This window comes from Hydra vulgaris, chromosome 09, assembly GCF_038396675.1.
Source record: "Hydra vulgaris chromosome 09, alternate assembly HydraT2T_AEP".
In the NCBI taxonomy this organism is placed as follows: domain Eukaryota; kingdom Metazoa; phylum Cnidaria; class Hydrozoa; order Anthoathecata; family Hydridae; genus Hydra; species Hydra vulgaris.
The window spans coordinates 21,012,339-21,034,934 of record NC_088928.1 but is presented as its reverse complement, the minus strand read 5'-3'; the positions used below and the strand labels follow the sequence as shown (position 1 = coordinate 21,034,934).

The window sequence follows — 22,596 nt, the reverse complement described above, 5'->3', positions numbered from 1 at the left end:
TTGAACTATTTATTCTATAAAAAATTAGAAAAGATTAAAAAACGAATTCGTGCCATATTTTTTAAATAATATTTTTTTAATCATAAACTGCCATTTATAACTTTTACTTTAAAATCAAAAGTAAACAGATGATTTAAAAAAATGTAAAGATGCTACCAAAAATCATAAGATCACTGTGAAAGACATTTTCAACAATATGAGGATATGGCAGCGGCATATTTCATGACAAGCATATCAGGTTTATAATATACAATTATAATTTTTTTATTTTTAACGAATTTTAGTTTTGCTTATATTAATTTGTTAACTTGACTCCTTTCACTCTGCCTCTAATATGAGGCAACATTAAAAAGTTTTAAAGCAATTAGAAAAAAATTTAATAAATATTATATGTTTAGGAAGCTAGTTGGAAAATGGGCAACGTTAAAAAAAATAATCATAAAAAAAGCAATGCAGCAGAATTAGCTAGAAATCTTTTTTTAAATGTTTAAAAATTATCATCTTTTTTAAAAATGCTTAGAAAGTTTTTTGGATTGGAAGGCCTGATATTTGCTCTATTTTAAAGAAGAAACATAAAAACAACTTAGATTTGTACAAATCAGAAAAGCAATTTTTAAAAGATCAAATGACATAACGTAATAACACTTAGTTTAAAGGGTTTTGCATATTGCCGAAAAATGAAAAAGATATAAGAAAGAAGATTGTGATATTTAACATTTATTGAGCCACAAGAGGATCAAACTAAGAAAACTTTTTATTATCAGAACAAAGTGAGGTCTCTTCCTGTCAGGATTCCGACTATTCAGTAAACGAAATTAAATTCGGTACTAATGCTTCAACAGTATAACATAAAAAATTTGCAAAAGAAGGTGCAATTACAAGTGCTTCTAAAAACATTTCATCTAGAAATGTGATGCACTTGCTTTCTGACATAGTAGCTACTTCTGGGGATATAATAAAAGCTGCAAGGCAAAATAAATTTCCAATAATCGCACACTTTGATGGAAATTTGCAGGATATTACTAATGGTACAAAGATCGTTTTTCTGTTCTTGTAAATATTGATGGTGATTTAAAGCTTCTTAGCATTACACCAATAGAACACGGTAGTGGAAAGTCTTATCATGATGCTTTAGTAAACATTTTGGATGAATATAAGCTAAGAACTTATATAAAGGGTCTGTGCTTTGACACAACTGCAACTAATACAGAAAAATTTTCAGGCACAAACATTAGGTTCTGTCAAACACAAGATTCAGTTATATTACAGCTTGCATGTCGAAGACATGTTTACGAGCTTCACTGTAAACGTTTTTGGTAAAAAATTTACATTGGTAAAACTTATGCTCCTGAAAACCTGGTGTTCAAAGTTTTCCTAGCTAATTGGAACGCAACAAAGGAAACTTTGGATTAATCAAAGTTAAAAACATTTGACAAATTTGCAGTTAAAGGAACGTATTTAGAAAAACAGATTGAAGAACTGTTCAATTTTGCAAATATGCACTTGCCAATTTAATATTTCCAAAAGCTGATTATAAAGAACTAGTAGAACTTTGATTCACCTATATATGTCCAGATGTAAGCTTAATGCTTATACTCCGGGATCAGTTATATATGCATGTTTTATGGCAAAGTTTATGTATTATCTTAAAATTCAAGTTTTAAGTAATCAGTTGCCCTACCATTTGACAGCTAGTTTAGAAAAAGAAATCAGTAAAATGGCAGAATTTATTTCTATTTTTATACTCTGTTGTTTTTGCCTTACGCTTTAGTTTCCTCTGCGCCTTTTCAAGAAATAAAAGCATACTGGCAGATGGTTCAGTTGGGTAGAATCTTATGATCCAGGAGCTAATAATTTTCTAGAGGGAATTGAGGAAATGTTGAAATCGATGAAGAGACATGCGTGGCATTTGGATCAAACTTTGATTCCATTATGTCTCGCAGATAAAGAACTCAAATATAATGAGAAATAAAAAGTTGCACAACTTTTCTCACAACCTGTTCCTACATGCTATGAGAAGTCTGAAAATCTAATCCTTTCGAAAGGTCTAGACTTCACCCAGGAGAAACCACTTAGCTTGTCACAGTTAATTGGTAGGAACTCGTGGTTTATTTTTAGACTGTTAAATTTTTGTAAAGACAATGATAAAAGTTGGCTGAACTGTCCTTCCTTTTATTGGGATTATCACCCAATATAAAACTTTTATTGAATTTGTTCGCCGAATGGATGTAGTCAACGACTGCTCTGAACTGACAATTAAGCTTGTGTCAGAGTTTGTTAATTCTGTTCACAATGGAGAGGATAGACAAGATATAATTTTGGCCGTTCAGCAAAGTAGGGATCAATTCAGGGAGCTCGAAAAATGACAAGCAACGGAAAGTGACAAAAAAAAATGGCTCTTACAAAGCATAATTTGGAGAATATTTATTCAATTTCTCAATAAAAACATGAAGAATGATTTGTTGTGTTATAGTTTTACAAACTGTTTTTGAAAAAAAAAATTTCTTGATTATTTACTCATTTATCATTGGTGACCTTATCAATGTCGTTATATATTTTTCTTGGCAGAAAATTTATTTTTTTATCTTTAATATCCCAGCTACTTGAGATTGAGCAAAATAAAATTGTTTTATTAAAACGCATATTTTGCACTGCCTATTTGAAAATCTAATCAAACTTTACGTAAAAATAAAACTTCAAGGCAGATGGTACATACATATTCTGCACAAAAAAAAAATGATGGAGAGCTGGAGGAGGGGGTTGAAGGAAGTAACGAACATTCCACCGCCCACCGCTGGCCTTACTGTATTATAAATTATTTTTAAAATTGAATTTTGGCTTAAATTAATCTTCGTAAACAAGAACTTGATAAAATTTATCGCGAAGAGTTCGAAAAATAAAAAATTAGTCAATTGATATATACATAAAATTACCTAAAATTAGAACGTTTCCCCCATTTTTACCCAGGTTTACCTTTTTCCAGGGTCAAACCGATTCCAAGTAAATATTTAGGTCTTTTAGAAATCATAGAAAAAAAAAAATTAGTGTTTCATTTCAATGTTTAAAGTTCTAGCTTTTTGGTTAAAAAAGTGGGGGCATAAATTATAAAAAAGGTACCTTAAATTTGGGTAAATTGTATTTTGGGGCGCAAATTGTAAAAGTGGATACCACTTTTACAATTTGCGCTCCAAAATCCACCACTGATATATTAAAAGCCACTGGCTATTAACCCATGCATTTAAAAAATATACGCAAGTCCGTCGCACGGCAGGGCTACTAAGGGCTTGCTTGTAGTGGTTGTTGTCGTTGAAATGATATATATTAATATATTATAATAATATTATGTAGTTTTAAAGGAAACTCGTAGAAGTCTACGAGAAGTCTTTTCATCGAGAGCCTTTAAAACACAAAATAAACTAAAATTTAAAAAGTAAATTTACAAAACACACATTAAACTTTTGAGGTCTACTGTTCAATAATATTTTACTCTGAATAGTTGCTAACTATATCTATTCTTTTTTTTTTTTTTTTTTTAATCGTATTTTTATTTATTCATTTTTAAAATTTAAATTGTTCTTATTACATTTTATTATTTTTTTTTAAATTTAATACATATTGATAAAATTGGTATTGTTAATTATGAATCAATTTGTTGTATAAATAGGGGCCACGGTGTACAATTGAAATTCTCGAAAATTTTGTTTTTTTTTAAAGGCAACGTGAAGTTTCCTGTTTCTCTTGTGATATATCTGTTAACGTAGGTTTGAAAAGTTATTAGTAAAATGAGTTAGGAAAAGTCCGAGCTAATATTTGAACATAAAATATTTTGGCAGACGTTAATTTGATAGATATTTAAAGCATTTAAATTTTTAAGTAAAGGATCGGCATGAGTGAATTTGTATTTATTAGTAATTAATCTTGACGCGTGTTTCTTGTGTATATATAGAGAATTTAGTTTAGATTTATTTGTACTTTCCCAGGCAATATTAGCATATGTTAGATAACTTTGTATATAAGAAAAGTAGAGAATTTTTAGATTCTCCGAAAAGTACAGGTTTGACTTTGTAGAGTATGCCGATTCTTTTTGATGATTATTGTTTCTATATGGGCTTCCCAAGAAATCTTTTCGTCAATAATTATTCCAAGATATTTAATAGTTTTAGTTCTTTTATTGTTTATGTTATCAATTTTTAGTAATGGTAGCATGCTTAGTATATTATTTTTTTGCTAGTTGGAATGAAACAAGATTATTTTGTTTTTTCTGTATTTAAAGATAATTTATTTGCTTTAAACCAGATGTTTAAAACCTTAAGTTCATCATTTATAGATTCAAAGAGATTTTCAATTGATGCTGATGTATAAAACAAACTTGTGTCATTAGCAAACATTATTGCATCGAGTTTTTTTAGAGATTGTGGAAGATCGTTAATATAAATTAAAAATAAAAGAGAACCAAGAATGGAACCTTGAGGAACTACGCATTTTATTTCTAGTAAATTTGAATGTTTATTATTGTTTTAAATAACACATTGTTGTCTGTTGCACAGATAACTTTTAAAGCAATCGAGGATAACATTTTTTATTCCATATTTTTCCTTTTTTTTTAATAAGATATCATGATCAATGGTGTCAAATGCTTCTAATACAAATTCCTTTTTATTTAAAGAATCACTTATGTTATAACCTATATCTAAAATTGCATTTTCTGTTGAGTGCTGTGATTGAAAACCGAGTTGTTTTTTATTTAAGAATTTGTTTTGAGATAGATATTCATATAGTCTATTGTAGATTATTCGTTCAAGTGTTTTAGAAAAGATTGAGATTGAGAGGTAACTGAGATTGAGATTGGTCTGTAACTGTTTATTATAAATGTTTCACCGGTTTTAAAAACAGATATAATTTTAGCTGTTTTTAATTTATCTGGTACAGTTTCAATTTTAATTGGTGAATTGAATATTTCGAAAATAGGTTTGCGTATCTCTGTAAAGACGTTAAAAAAATATTACCGCAAATCTAGGGAGACGTGTTTATTTTAACAGAGTTTTTTAATTTTATCAATTTTCAGTTCTTTAAATATTAGTTCGTCGTTGATACGAGTTAGATAAATTTCAAACGAGTTGTTTAAACAGTGAATTTTTAAAGCTAGATTTGGGTCTATGTTGACAAAAAAAAATTGTTAAATTTTTCTAAAATTGCATTACAATTAATGCCTTTATCGCCGTCAGAAGCTTGCAATCCGCATGAATAAATTTGCGGATCGTTTTACCCATTCTAAACCATTATTTACGGAGATGAACATACTTAATATTTTCGAGCTCAATATTTATAACATTTTATGCTTTATTTACATATGGAAAAACGATTCAAGTTTACCTATCTTCAAAGACTTTTTTTCTCTAAACCCATTTAATAAATATATACTTAGAAATAAAAATGTTGTATATGTCCCAACTTGCAGAACAAAGTTTAACAAACTTTGCATTACATTTTGAGCACCATATCTTTAAAATAAAATTGTTATACCTAATTTTGATATATCCAATACTTTTCCGATCTTTAAATATAAACTTAAAATTTTATTCTATTTATTAATGATATATTTAAATACTTCTTATAATAACCACGTATTTAAAAAATTAGAGACGCAACGTATAAATAAACCAATTCATGACTGGATCAGGACTGGTTTGTTTCTCAAAATTTGTAGCCATTTCAGATGTCTCCATCAAAAATCTTTTCCCTTCTCTACTTTCCGTATCCTCTCTAATATTCTAGGCAACATTCCTCAATCATTGAAATCATTTAAGCGTCTTCTTTTTGATCTCAGAGAATCTGTAAGAATTGTATAATTGTACTTTAATCAAGCCATGCTCAAAAAACATGTCTGCTCTCCTGATTGCAATGTTATCAACCAAATGGCTATTATTCCTTTGCAAGTCAAACCTGTTTGCATTGTTAACGAGAGCAGAATTGTGGTTAATGTCCGTAATTGCGGTCGTTGTTAAATAGCCTGATGATGATGATGATGATGATGATGATGATGATGATGATGATGATGATGATGATGATGTTGATGATGATGATGATGATGATGATGATGATGATGATGATGATATATATATTACTTTTAAAAATAACACGATGTTTTTTATTCTTGACATGTTTCGTAAAATTTTATTTACATTTTCAAAAGATTATTTTACAATAATAAAAAACTCTGAAATAAATATTAAAAAATAGAAGTCTTTACAGAGAAATATTAACGGACAAAAAATTATAGATAATAAACCAATATATTTATTACAAAATAACTCGGTAAATAACCAACCAAAATAACCAACTGTCAAAAAAATAAAAATAAAAAAATTAAAAAGTATATATATATATATATATATATATATATATATATATATATATATATATATATATATATATATATATATATATATATATATATATATATATATATATATATATATATATATATATATATATATATATATATATGTATATATATAAACTGACAGTTAAATTAAATAGATAAGTTTATAGTATAATGTAAAGCTTGTTTATTAAGTGAGGGACTTTCCCATTTAATGTGGAGGGCTACTTTTATCTTTAATTTGTGTTTGGTTGGGGCATTATCCAAAATCTCAAAAGAATCACAGTTAGCCAAATCTTTGCAATTAAGAGATAAATTTAAGTGTTTAAATATATGAGATTGTTTATCACTTTTAAGATGCTTTTTTTTATAAACGGTATGTGGATGACATAATTGCTATCATGTATTTTATTAGTAGTGAAAATTAATTTTATTAGAACACCCTGCAATATTTATGAACAATTTTTGAAATTTTCCTTTTAGTGTAATTCGAGTACATTCCAATATATGGAAGCTTAAAGTATCTTATATTTAAGCTATTAACAATGTTAGACACAGATGGGTTCATTTTCTTTTCAATATAGGATTTAATTTCATAATCAATAACTTTTTGTGGAAATTTATTATTTTATAAAACTAATGATAGATTCTTAATATCTTTATCAAAACCAACCCAAAAATTATTAATTTTAAATGTACGATCAATCAAACAACGAACAAGCCAAATTTGTAGCGAGAGGGAATAAAACTAAAAAAATTTTGTAAAAGACCTGTATACGTTTTTTTGTGATAAACTGAAGTCGAAAACGAATTGGATTTTTTAATAAGTAAAAAAATAAAAAAGCAATCTGGTTATCTTGTTCTTTTTCCATAGTAAATTTCAGATTTTAGTGTTGTTTATTGAGGTGATTGAAAAATTCTTGAGCTTCGTATTCAGAATTAAAAATAGCAATTATGTCATACACATACCGTTTATAAAAAAAGCACCTTAAAATTGATAAACAATCTCATATATTTAAACACTTAAATTTACCTTTTAATTGCAAAAATTTAGCTAACTGTGATTCTTTTGAGATTTTGGATAATGCCCCAACCATACACAAATTAAAGATAAAAGTAGCCCTCCACATTAAATAGGAAAGTCCCTCACTTAACAAACAAACTCTACATTATACTATAAACTTATCTATTTAATTTTACTTTATATATATTTATATATATATATATATATATATATATTTTTTTTTTTTTTTTTTTTTTTTTGTGACAGTTGGTTATTTTGATTAGTTATTTACCGAGTTATTTTGTAATAAATATATTGGTTTATTATGTATAACTTTTTGTCTGTTAATATTTCTCTGTAAAGACTTCTATTTTTTAATATTTATTTCAGATTTTTTTATTATTGTAAAATAATCTTTTAAAAATGTTAATAAAATTTTACGAAACATGTCAAGAATAAAAAACATCGTGTTATTTTTAAAAATAATTACTTATTTTATGCTATTACGACGTTCAACATATATATATATATATATATATATATATATATATATATATATATATATATATATATATATATATATATATATATATATATATATATATATATATATGTATGTATATAGTGTTAGTGTATTTTAAATAGACTAATTGTCATTATTTTGAGCAGTATTTTAAATTTATTTTACGTATATTTATAAACAAATTTTTCGGCAACACGATCAAAAGTTTATCTATGAGTCTTCAAGCGCTGTTTATAAAATTAAAGTCGTGAAAAATTTTGTAAAATTACCTTAAAATTTTTAAATTTACTAGATTAAATAGTGAAAAAACAAAAAGATTTAAATTTTTTTTTTTTTCTTTAATATCAAAACATTTGGTTTAAAAAATAAAACTACGAGTTTGAATACGCTAAAAAAGGTCAAAAAATCCGAAAAAATCTTTTGACCGCAGTTTTTTTTTAAACAAGCATTTGCGTCAATTGTTGGCTTCTTGCATACTTTAAACACGTCGTTTGTTAATGTTAAATAGCAAGACGTCAATGATACTCTTTGCCAGTATTTTCTTGGTTATTTTTGACCAATTAAAAAATTAAATTTTTTTTCCCTTTTATTTTTAAAAAGCTTATAACTTTTAAAGCAATTTGATTGGTGAAAAAATCACTTAAATAGAGAAACGCTGCAAAGGATTTAAAAGACCTTTAATTTACAATACCTTTTAGTTTAGCAGCTGTCGATTTAACAATCAATTTGTTTATCAAAAATGCACGTTTTTAAAGATGTTTTTACGCACGAGGATGTGTTTTCAGATGCTTTCACGTACGATACAGATGATACCGATTTGTTTTATATCGTGCAAGGAAAAATAATTGCGGAGCATGAAGGAATAGACGACAAACTCATTAGTGCAAACAAATCTTTTCTAAAAAAAGGTAAAATAAAAAAAATTTATATTATTTGTAAATTTAAAAAATATTTTCTGGTTAACTTGCGTATGCTCTGACTCAGCTGCGCTATCATTGTTTTTATCTTATTTTAACATTATTATTATTTTTTTACTTTAGCTTTTTTAAACGAAAAAAACTTGCTTTATTTTTTCAACTAATTTTTGAAAAACGTGCTAAAATTTATGTGCCAATATATTTTTAATTTTAAAAAGATGAGTACCAACGCGCGAGACCTTGAAAGCTTGCGCGTAACCATGCGCAAAGAAAAACTGTAAAGCGAGTAAATAATAAATTGAATAACTAAATTTACGACATTTTAAAATCATTCGTATGGTATAGATTTATCGATTAAAGATTTTTTTGGTCACCTACTTATTACTTCCCCCGTCGCGTCTGAATTAAATATTGACTCTAAAAATGTAGTAACTGACAAAATAAAATATATTTTTTAAATAACTAAATAAAAAATCTTTTCGCGATTAAATCAACCAAAAAAAGATTTTCAAAAGTAGGTTGATCTTAAAAAAAGCAAAAATTTTGAAAATAGTAATCATTTGCAAAAGTGCAAGACTAGTACGCACCCCTGAAAATAATATTTCAAACTATTTTTAAAATATTGTTATTTTGTTATAATAAAATATATATAATCAAAAAATATATATCTATATAATTATATAAAACCCAAAGAGGCGCGTAAGTGAATGTTTGAAAAAAAAACTTTTTGTGATAATTTTCAAAAATTTTTAAGAGGTTGTTTCAACCTGTATTTGCCCGGAGTCGGGAATCCCGCCTGTCATAGAAATTGTTGGTGCTCCGAGGCTCCAGGACTTTTTAAATTTTATGTCAGTATATAAACGTTTCCAAACGAACCCTTACTAACTTCTGTAAGTTTTTTAATTTGAATTTGTTTAGCCAACGTAACTTTAAACGTAAATTTAAACCAGTAATAGCACGAACGATTGAATTACGTTGCGTATGGTAAGCCCTCCGGCATATAAGTTTTTCAAAAATGTGTAGCGTGTTTATGACATACATCGTCTATAGCAAAGGAGGCGTTCAAGCATATACAGCATATATGGTGTACAAAACTTTGTAGGTACAATGATAGCTGATGCTGAACTGAAAAATATTTACACTCTCAAACCTGCGTTGATACCAAGGAAAACCGTAGTATTTTTCTAACGTACTTTCCTAATGATATTGTCTAAAGTAACAGATATGATATTTAACAGATATATAACAGATATTTGTTAATTAAAAAAATATGAAAGTCATATTTTTATGTCATGTCATTTTCTTAGCTTTATAATCTTTTTAAACACCGTTAGGAATTATCGCCTTACCTCTATTACGTTACGTTACGACAGAATAAAATTAGTAATGTTTTTTGAGTTGCCATTTCATTTATATTAAATAAAAATGCACTACAACATTTTGGTTAAAATACACGTTTATTATTAGTTTATAAGTAAGTATAATAGTTGTTTTTTACGGGTTATTTAACTAATTATGTAATTTTGGGTAGTCAAGAAGATAAGAGAAGTCTGATATGCGGAGGAACAAGCGCTCTATTACTGCACCACTATCGCATGCAACCTCAGTATTATCAAATTTATTTAAAGCATATTATAAGATATACCTTCGATCTAGAAGAAGTAGTTTCTTTGTTTTTAAGCAAAGAAATCAAATCAGTTATATATTAAATTCTTTTACAGCATAATTGAAACTTTATATAGATTACTCAACTATTTTAGGGAATTAACTTTTATTAATTAAATTTTTACTTAATTACTTTATACCTAAAAACTCTGGTTAATCGACTAAAAATTTTTTTTTAAATAAAAAGTTCCGAATCCAAGGAATCCCAATTTTTTGGCCCTGGAGTACGGAGTCTCGGAGACCCTAAAATTCGATATGACTTTGCATCTCTGCTTTATTTTAATATCGCTACTACAGTGCAGGGTTCCCTGATTTTACGTAGGAAAGCGCAGCGCTAAATTAATTAAAATTAAAACTTTCACTGCGCTTGGAGAGCGCAGTGAAAGTTTACATCATATAGTTTAAATCAAGACTATAAGACTTTAGCACAACAATTTTTTTATAGGCGAAAAGTTGCACGACAAAGACTTGCTCTTTCCTGACATTATCCGTGCAAACCAGCTTGATCGAATAAAATCTATTCATAGTAAAGAACGCCTCAAAAAGTTACTGGATGCTTATGTAGCTAAGCTTACGAATTTTGTTAAAGATGAAAAACGAGTGTCTGTCATAAAAGAAAACATGAATAAAACTTTAGACAATTTGTTTATTTCTCGCTATAGCGATAAACTAAGTTTTTATGAAACAGAAGGAAATGCAGTAGATATGCAAGGAATGATTATTGTCTACGAACAAGATGATGTTCACGGTTCAGAAGTTGTTGGACATGGTTGCAAGATGTATGTGTTCAAAGATGGAGTTTACAAAGTCGACGTTTGAATAAAAACTAATTTTTAAAATCTGATTGCTTTGGCAATAATAAAAAAGTACACTACTAAATGTTATGGAGAAATAATATTTATGAAAATATCAGATAAATAGATGTAATTATGAACAGACTAATTTCTGCTTGTCTGATTTGATTTATTGTTAAACATCTGGTTATATTTGCCATTTATCTAATTATATTTGTTAATGGCATTCTTTTATTACTTGACATTTATTGAATATGTACTTTTTATGGATATCTTATTTATGTAAATTATCTTGAAATATTCTTAATTTGAGTTGATTTGAAAAGCAACTCTTTTTTTATTGCAAGAACGTTGTTTATTTGCTTGTACATTTTTATATTTAAAAAAAGAAAAAACCTTGAGTTAAAAAAAATAAAACATTATTAAATATGGCGGATTAAACTTTTCATGTTTTTTTATTATTAGTTTATATGTGTTAAAATATATATTTTAAAAATATAAGTATATTGCTCCGACGTATGCAACGCAGAGTGTACACAAGTTACTCGCGTGTTTCCCAGTCGTATATTTGATTTATTTTTAAATTGACACAAAAAAACTTTTGACGTGCTGCACTTTTCTGAAAAATAGGTAGTTTATAAGCAACTTGATGTGAATTCATAAGTAAAGGTTTAATGAATAGGCGTCAACCATGCGCAATGATATATTAGATAAACCAGAAATGTGACGCATCTGACCAAAACCAGTCGGATGTCGCGTTATGTTATATGTGACCCATCTGACCAAAACCAGTCACATGTATAAAATTTTAAGTTTTGAGTGTGATACATATTTGAAAAGGTATAATATTCTGCTTTAAAATGATGCAAAAATTATTGCTCTAGTTTGACCCTAGCCAAAGTTATGAGCAAAAATGTAACATCTATATTAAAATTTTGAAACGGAAAAAAACGCGTTTAAAGGTTTGATGTCATATAAAATAGAAAACTCCTTAGCAACGATGCATGGATTTTGTTCTAATTTGGCACACATCTACTGATACATTTACAACAAGTCCTGAAAAAATTATTACTGTAGCTTGATTACTTTTTAAATTATAACACTTTTAGTACATCGAGAAAATTAAATTATTATCACTTTTTTAATTTTTAAGCAAAAAAAATTAACCATCAAAAAATAATTTTTTATTAAAAGTTAAGTTTGAATAGCAAAGAAAAGTTAGTTATGTAAACAATTATGCAAAAAAATAAATAATGATAAAAATTGAATTTTTGAGATGTTTTGATGGTTTTCTCAATATAACATAACGCGACATCCGACTGGTTTTGGTCAGATGCGTCACTTATATAATATAAACTATGTCTAACTTTGATCCGAAAAGTGAAGCCGCTTTGCGCTTTTTACAAATGGTGGATTAAATTTGTAAAAAAATATTAACTTTTCTTTTCTTAAATGAAGTAAATATGTTTTAAAAATAAACGCAATTTATGTAAAAGTGCAAAGCGGAAATTAGAATACTTGTAAGATAATAATTTATGATTCCTAAATTTATTTTCGATTCGAAAAGGATTAAGGTTTTTGAAAAGTGAAACGACAGACGCTTTTAAAGCATTTTAATAAATTAAAATACTTTTTAATAAACATAAGCTCATAAAAAAGGCTTTTATAAGTATTTTATAATTATTAAAACGTGTTTTTAAATTATTTTTAATTTATTGGGAACTTTTGACTTGCATTTTTAACGTTTATTCCACACAATTTTTTTTCCAATCATCTAGGTTTTTTTATATGTGATACTAAAAGACCTTCTTTTGCCTAACCTAATTGTTCAAATATTAATAATAGAATATAAAAATTCAGGGCAATAAATCAAATTCCTATTCAGTCTGGAATCCGTTTTCCTCATTCAGGCTCTATCGTCCAGCTATATAAAACATTGGTGGTTCCGGTACTTACGTATGGTCTTGAACTTTGTGATTATAAAGACGTGTTAATGCAAAAGCTTGATATATAATAGGAAGGAATGCAATAATAGGAATAGAAACAGGAATGATATAATAGGAAGAAAAGCTTGATATAATAGGAAGTCACTCTTCAATGTTTCCAAACACAGCAAAAACAATATTCATTTTTTGTTTTACATCCAAGATATATCAACAATCGTACGACAAAATAAGTTCAACTTATTTATTCGCATATTGAGCAATAAAACAACTTTTGGTATTGTAAATTCGCAGTTTAAAAACCAAACCGCTAAGCATCCTTTTCTAGATGATGTTAATGGTTTATGCAATCGAAATGAGTTAAACCTAGAGAACATAATGGGGCAATTCCACATCAAATCACCCAGTCCATTGAACCATGTGTCTTCCTTTTGTGTTATATTTTGACACATTATTCCTAATTATAAAAAAATATTGCATGCAAAATTTCAGCTAAAAAAGTTTAGCGGTTGACAAGGTACTGCAATTTAATACTGACCTGGTTTCCCAAAATGACCCGGTTTTCATAACACTCTGAAAAAACATTTTCCTTTAAATAATAAGAAATAAAAAAGGCAAAAACATGAAAATGAACATATATAATGTTTTTTTGATGCTGAATTTAATAAATGTACTTAAAATGCTCAAATATAAAAAGAACATGCATAAAAATTAATAAAACAACTAGTTTCTATAAACCAACTTTGGGGCCCAATATCTCACGGTCGTTTGCAGGAGGAAAGTTATTATACGCATGCGCAGTGGAATTACATTTATTGAAGAATTTTTAAAATGGCTACGTTAACAGCGTTATAAAAACTAATCATTGACAACGAGTAGTTTGTTCAATTTTAGATAATTAAATAGGTTTTTAACTAGTTTTTTCATGAAATTATTTTGAAAATAACTTGTAGCTGTACGAAGAAATTTTTCAAATAAAATACAAGACCTCTGATTGTGAATAATATCTACTTTCAGCTAAAGCAACTTTAGTGATTTTATTTACAATTTTTAAACCTTTTTTAAAATATTTTTGAGCGTAGAAATTTTTTAATTTAAATTTATTTAGCAAGATGAACCTTTTATCTTTTTTGTATTTTTTGCTTATATGAGGATTCAATTTTTTTTTCAGGGTTAAAAGAAAATCTTAATCATTAAACTTTTGTAACCTGTTGCTATGGTACTCTTTTCCGATGTGGCTATATATATATATATATATATATATATATATATATATATATATATATATATATATATATATATATATATATATATATATATATATATATATATATATATATATATATATATATATATGTATAGTGCTCAATATTCTTAAAGGAGAGAGCATAATATTGTTATATGTTAGTAACATAATATTTTTATTTGTTAGTAACATTATATATATATATATATATATATATATATATATATATATATATATATATAGATATATCAATTATATATATATATATATATATATATATATATATATATATATATATATATATATATATATATATATATATATATATATATATAGATATATCAATTATATATATATATATATATATATATATATATATATATATATATATATATATATATATATATATATATATATATATATATAGATATATCATTTATATATATATATATATATATATATATATATATATATATATATATATATATATATATACAGTATCGGACAAAAAGAGTGCAACCAAATAATGCTAATTTAGTTTCTTTATATAAAAGTGCTGCATTTTTTCAATTTAGAGAAATAACTATGTAACTGTTTAGAGACAAAGTTCTTCAAGTTTTATTCATCACAAAGTTCATTATTTGTACACGAAAATTAATAAATTAATCAAAAGTATTAAAAAAAGTTGATTTCCTTCTCGACAAAACAATTCCAACTCGGCAAAATGTTGACCAAGCTGTATTTCGCTATCAATATTTCGTGGCGAATCCTTTGTTGTCGATCACAGCCTTGCATCTTCGAGGCATAAATTCGATCAGGTGATCAATGAAACTTTGTGGAATCGCTGCCCAGGCCTTTTGGATTTGTTCAAACAGTTGATCCTTATTACGAACACCTTCACGATTAATTCTGCGGTTGACGATCTCCCACAGGTTCTCGATAGGGTTGAGATCCGGAGATTGAGGCGGCCAATCCATCACCGATAGGTGGCTGTCTTGAAACCACTGCTTGACTACTTTTGCAGTGTGTTTCGGATTGTTGTCTTGCTGGAAAACCCATTTTATTTGCATATTCAGATCAGCATGAGGTAAAATAACATCTTTCAGGATATTTTTATACATGAAACGGTCCATTATTCCATCGTTTCGATGTGTAGGACCTAGACCGTTAGCAGAAAAACGCCCCCAGACCATTACATTGCCTCCACCATGCTTCACGGTCTTATGGCAGTAACGTAAATTGAGACGTTTGCCGGTCGACGTACACAGCAAATGCCATCGCTCCCAATGATGTTAAACTTCGAATCATCACTGAACAGGACAGTTCGCCTTTTCTGCAAATTCCAGTCAATATGAGATGTAGCAAACAGGAGTTTTTTCTTCTGGTTTTTAAGTGAAATCAGCGGTTTCTTTGCAGGGCGTCAAGAAAACAATCTGGCTTCAACAGCACGTCGTCTGATTGTTCGGTCCGATACAGGCAGCTCTAATTCCTTTTATATCTCGACTGATGATATCCAGGGATCCTTCTTGACGGATCTGACGATCATAGAATCCTCTCTAGAAGTGGTGGAACGCGGTCTTCCACCTTTGTTATCTACTGCCAACTTCCCCGTAGAACGATATTTGGAACATAGTCTTGATACGGTCCATTTTTTCACGCGATATTTATCACAAATACTTTTTTGTGACATTCCACTTACGTAATCGCCAATAACTTTCTTTCTTAGTTCCAATCCAAAACTGTCGGGAACCATTTTTGCACTTGAAGTCATAAAAATAATAAAGATAAATAATCACGCTTCTCAAGATTTCCGTGTTACATTTACCTTGAGATGATACAATTATGCTCTGTGGAACACAACATCTCGGTTGGATGTGGACTATATTGATGTAATGAAACACTTGTTGTATTTCACTTCTTGTATTGATGTTCTTCGATAAAACACTTTGATAAAACTCACTTCGATAAACTGTCTTGATAATACTGACTGATTGACTTCCATATACTGACTGAATTACATGTCGATTTACATGTCTCTTATATAGTAAAATGAACCTGTGTGAACCTGTTCTGGAAGATTCTAGATGCTTCTTTTCGACGCTTCTGGAAGCTTCTGGATGCGTCTGGATGCTTCTGGATGCTTCTGAATGTTTCTGGATATTTCTAGATGCTTTTGAATGTTTCTGGATATTTCTAGATGCTGCTGGATGCTTCCAGATGCTTCTTCTGGAAACTTCTGGAAGCTTCTGCATGCTTCTGGAAACTTCTGGATACTTCCTTTAATTACTAAAAAACTTCCGTGACATTGACACGGACCAGACTTAAGAAAATGAAACAAACCAAAAAAGTTGCACTTGTTTCGTCCGCTGCAAAATGGCACTTGTCAACAAAATTCTGCCTGTGTGCTGTCACCTGTCAGCTGATTGCTCATGTCATGACATGCTATGACTCCAGACTCCTGAACTGTTTGCTGTGGTAGTATAGTTCATTTCGTTTTTAAGACATGTAAAACTAGGAATACTTTTTAGCATTGTTCGATGTTGGTTGCAAATGTTTTGTCCAATACTGTATATATATATATATATCTTTTATATATATATATATATATATATATATATATATATATATATATATATATATATATATATATATATATATATATATATATATATATATATATATATATATATATATATATATATATATATATATATATATATATATATATATGTATATATATATATATATATATATATATATATATATATATATATATATATAAATATATATATATATATATATATATATATATATATATATATATATATATATATATATATATATATAATGTTACTAACAAATAAAAATATTAGGTTGCTAACATATAACAATATTAATAAGTTAATTATAATATAAGTGTTTATATTATAAAACATTATAAGTATTTTTTACTAATTTACATATATTATATGTAAATTAGTAAAAAACACTTATCTAACTTTTTTCTTCAACTTTAAGTTTCACCATTGCTGGATCATCAGGAAGAGTTACTAAATTTAAAAAAAATTCAATTTATAGAAAAAATTATTTTACAGGAAGTTATAAATTATTATAACTAAAAATAAAAATATTTTTTTTTAAATTAGTACATTTTTTTTGGTTGACGGGAAGTTACAGAAAATAATTATCAAATAAATTTCTTTGGAATGGTGATAATTTAATTTGGTCATTTGTTTTTATAATAATTTAAGAGGAATTTATTTTCGTGTTTACATTTAGAAATCAATTCAAATTTTTAATTTAATAAATTTTCCTGATTTAAATGAGTAATTATTTCAAATTTTTCTTGCAAACATTACATACATTTTTTGGAAATATTATTATTTAGCAGGGCATTTAATATTGCTCTGCTCTTTAAAAACATTGAACACTCTATTTGTAAAATCCACTAACATAATTTACACACACACATGCACACACACACACAGATATATATATATATATATATATATATATATATATATATATATATATATATATATATATATATATATATACATATATATATATATATATATATATATATATATATATATATATATATATATATATATATATATATATATATATATATATATATATATATATATATATTAAGTCCCTGCAACTCGATATTTTTTGTTTCGAATTGAATCTCAAAGCAGGTCTTGATTCGCAAATCGAATCAGCAATTCGCGGTAAACCAAATTTAAGCATTTTTTTTTCCAAAAAAGTAAAAATATTTCTTTGATTAAATTCTTTTTGCCCAGATTATATTTTTGGCGTTTGTTTAAAAGTGATATTAGAACTATTTTCATTTACTCTTACTCCACCTATGGTAAAAACCCATTTCAATTACATTTTAGCTTTAGAAATCTAAAAAAATAGCAACATTCGCAAAATAAAATATGATTCAAAAAAACTTGAATCTTTTTTTTCGACTCAATCGAAGCAACACTTGATTCGCGAATCGAATCGATTTGCAAGGCCCTAATATATATATATATGTATATATATATATATATATATATATATATATATATATATATATATATATATATATATATATATATATATATATATATATATGGATATAAAAATTTAAACACGAATATATATATATATATTCGTGTTTAAATTTTTTTATTTTTTAATGTTTTTTAGCTTGAAACTGTTAAAATCAATCTTATCTTATAATATATATAAAGGGCAATGTGTGTTTGTGTGTGTGTTTGTTTGTTCTCTATAGAAATCCAAACCGCCGGACCGATCTCGATGAAATTTGGCATGGGGGTAGTCCTCGAGGGGGAGAAGGTTCTTAGCTGGGTTTTGACCCCGTACCCCGACCCCCAGGGTCAGGGGTACCATTTTTTGGGCCCATTTTTGGGCCCATTTTTGTGTACAGATATCAGGTAAGCCAGTTTAAATATTGGCCCGGGCAACGCCGGGTAACTCCAGCTAGTATGAATATATTTAGAATATTTTTTACATAAAGATTGAAGGGATGAAAAATGTATTTTATGCATGACAGATATTTATATTTTTATTTGAATTATATTTTGATCTTTTATTTTGTGTTGAAATACATGCAACAGCCAACATTTTAATGAGAGAATTTGTTTTGTTACTTGCTAATGAATCTTCATATAATAAATATTCTTGGCATTGAGGACATATTGCTTTACTAATTGGCTTGAACTTAATATTTTCTACAATACAAAAAAAGCAGAAAAGATGCTCGCATTTTTTTAAAGTTAAAGGTTGCTTTGAAATTTTACCGCATATATTACATAAGCAATGTTGCAAATGTGGATTTAACTCATTATTTAGCTCTGATATATCTATGTCTTCATCTTGTATTATGGTTATTGCTTCTTTTATGGTAGTGAACATTGCAAATATCCACATCTTGGAATCAATTTTTTTCATCTTACTTTATTTCTTGATTGTTGTTTAGAAACTACTAAACCCTTTCTATGCTTTTTTACTGATTGGCAAGTAAAACAATCATCACAGTGTGGTTTCCACTTAGTACAGAGACCAAGGGCAGTTGATGTTTTTCTTGAAAGCACATTGTTCATTGTACAATAACATTTTTTACACATTTTTGGAGGATGGACAATTTCCAAATCTGTCAATTCAACATGAAACAGCTTCTCTAATTTTACTTCAGGAATTTCTCCTATAAAATAATGCTTTTTACCAAGTAACTGTCCACAAACTCTGCAAATGAGTTTAATATTTTTGTTGTGAAGTTCCATTTTATTTAATATTAGACTATATAAAAAATTGTATATATATATATATTATAAACAAATTTATTTTTTACAAATCCTTGTAATACATCCATATTTATCAACCAATTCCTATTTGTTTATTCTCTTTTTGAGATCTCTTTCTCTATTTATATATATATATATATATATATATATATATATATATATATATATATATATATATATATATATATATACACACACACATCGGAAAGGAGTACCGTAGCAACAGGTTACAAAAAGTTAACGATTAAGATTTTATTTTAACCCTGCAAAAAAAATTGAATCCTCATATAAGCAAAAAATGCAAAAAAGATAAAAGTTTCATCTTGCTGAATAAATAAAAATTTTAAAATTTCTACGCTCAAAATTTTTTTAAAAAAGGTTTAAAGATTATAAACAAAAACAGTAAAAGTAGCTTTAGCTGAAAGTAGATTTTATTCACATTCAGTTGTGTTGTATTTTATTTAAAACATTTCTTAGTACAGCTGCAAGTTATTTTCACAATAATTTCATTTTAAAAAATAGTTAAAAGTCTATTTAATTATCTGAAATTAAACAAGTTACTCGTTGTCAATGATAAGTTTTTAAAAACGTTGCATCCGTAGCCATTATTAAAATTCTAAATTATTTTTAACTCTACTACGCTTGCGTATAATAACTTTCCACTTATTTCTAAAGTCTAAACGACCGTGATCTCAAAACACCCCCATCCAAAAATTTTTTTTTTTTGCTGTTTATATTTTCAGCTGTTTATAATCTTACTAGGCACAAAAAATCTAACTGGAAAAACAACTAAAACATACGGAACTCTAATTTCAAAGATGTATTACTTTTTCAAGAAATTCCCAAAAAATATTTGTAAATAAAATAAAGTTAATCGTAATTTAAAAAGTTACTTAAATATACAAGATTTGTAAAGGTATCAAAGATGAAAGTTATTTTGACTGTGTTTGTAATAGTTTACAATATTGCTCCCATTTTACTTGTACTTCCTCTATTTCAGCATTTTCAAACACATAGTTTCTACCAGTACAAGAGCAAGCTTGTGGAACAGATAGTTTTTTTCAATATGTTGGTGTTTGGAATAAAACAGTAGTCGTCTCTTTCAGGCCAGTTAAAACAGATTGATGGACCATTTGGATGAAGAAACTTAACTTTAGCATCAACTTCTTCTAAGTTGGTTTTAGTTACAATGCCGATCCACCACTTATCATCACAGACTACAGCGACATAACAACCTAAAGTGACAGTATTAAGTTGAGATATGTCTTGTTTCTTTTTAAGATTGTGGATTATTGTATAATTAGTGTCTGTACTACACCTCTTTGCCCCAACCTTGTTATCTCCAAGATGTATAAATTGATGAAAGCTACGAGTACCAGGTAGAGTTGTTACACCAGTGTACCTTTCTTTTTGCTCTTCACGTTGCAATTGTAAGTTCAATCCCTTTATGTAAATGAAGTTAACAACTTTGATTTTATCAATACAAAACTCATACATAGCTTCTGATGTGAGAATTTGGTTTCTGTACGGTCGTTTTAAACTTTCTTGTGCTGTTAATCTTTTACAGTACCACCAATCCCATCGCATGGTGACTTTCCGTGGGACGTGGCAAAAAAATTCCATTCAATTTTAAGGCAAAATTCGCTCTCTAGTTGGCATAGATTGTAAAAGCTTTTACAATTTTTGTACTGTCCTGCGCAACCATCAGTGAATAAATGTAATTTGGACAGATTGGAAAATTTTATTTTTAATGTTGGTATGATTAGTTGGAATATTTTGTACACATAAGTTACATCATGTATAATGTCATCTGATATAAAACACTAAGAAATATGTTTCAGTTCACCTTTATCATCTTTATAGTATATGACTAATGGATGTAAAGAACATTGTTGGGTGTTCCAATGATAGCTCTGTATTTCATCTTGGACAACAAAAGCATAATTTTCAGCAAAGTCGCCAATAATGATAATGTTTGATTGATCCATATATTGTTTCAGTTGGTTAAGGTACTGTGATTGAGAGTGAGCAATAAAAGAATGAGCTTGTAGCTTTTCAAAACAAGATGCTAATAGTTCAACAAACGTTGGAACATCAGCTGTTAAACTTAATAGTGTTGCACGGTCAGTAGTTTGCCATTGTTTGTAGTGTATCTCAAAATCATCTTCGTATTCTCCAAAAATCTCATACAAATATTTGGTGAGGGGTTCTTTACCAGGACAAATTATCACACTGTGCAAGCATGCATTCTTTGTTTTCTACTGAGCAAACGGTTTTTGAAAGTAAGTCCTTATACTTTAGTCCAATATTTAAAGCATCTACTAGCAATATGGCATTTTGGTGATAAGAACAAACACAAACAGAATGTGTACCACTTGCACCTGGCAAAATGCACCACTTTGGTCTAAGTGAAGCAAATTTTGAAAAACTTATTTGTATTTCTGGACTGTTTTCTTTGTATAATAAATATAGTTCCTTTAAATTACACAAAAGCAGTTTTTTTTGTTTATGGACGTTCTTTTGAATGCTAACATAATCTTTTTTTCCAGGCATAGTTTTACATAAATCACTTGAATCATAAAAAAGTTTAACAGAATCTTCTATTTCTTTTTGTAAGACTTTCCTTTTATACAAAGGTGAGATAGTTAACAATCCTTTTTTATTAAAAAGTTGTCTAGCCTTTTTTGCTTGGTATTCTGTAACTGCAAAGTTATTTTGTACTTCTAATATTGACCAACTTGGGGGTGCCAGTGTTAGAAGTTGAACAATAGTCCTTTTGTCAGAACATAGAATTTTTTCTTT

The 22,596-nt window shown here is 27.5% G+C and overlaps 1 protein-coding gene across 1 annotated transcript; it reads left to right on the top strand.

Moving 5' to 3' along the window:
* Nucleotides 1-8,577: 8,577 nt before the first annotated feature.
* On the top strand, nt 8,578-11,609 carry LOC100203271 (translationally-controlled tumor protein homolog). The gene is made up of 2 exons (XM_065805030.1): nt 8,578-8,816; nt 10,936-11,609. The coding sequence occupies exons 1-2, from the start codon at nt 8,648-8,650 to the stop codon at nt 11,307-11,309; spliced, it is 543 nt and encodes a 180-aa protein (XP_065661102.1). The 5' UTR covers nt 8,578-8,647; the 3' UTR covers nt 11,310-11,609.
* Nucleotides 11,610-22,596: the final 10,987 nt, after the last annotated feature.

Coding starts and splice junctions, on each gene's coding strand:
- LOC100203271 (XM_065805030.1), top strand. CDS start 8,648: ATGCACGTTTTTAAAGATGTTTTTACGCACGAGGATGTGTTTTCAGAT. Junction 8,817..10,935: donor CAAATCTTTTCTAAAAAAAG/GTAAAATAAAAA, acceptor ATTTTTTTATAG/GCGAAAAGTTGCACGACAAA.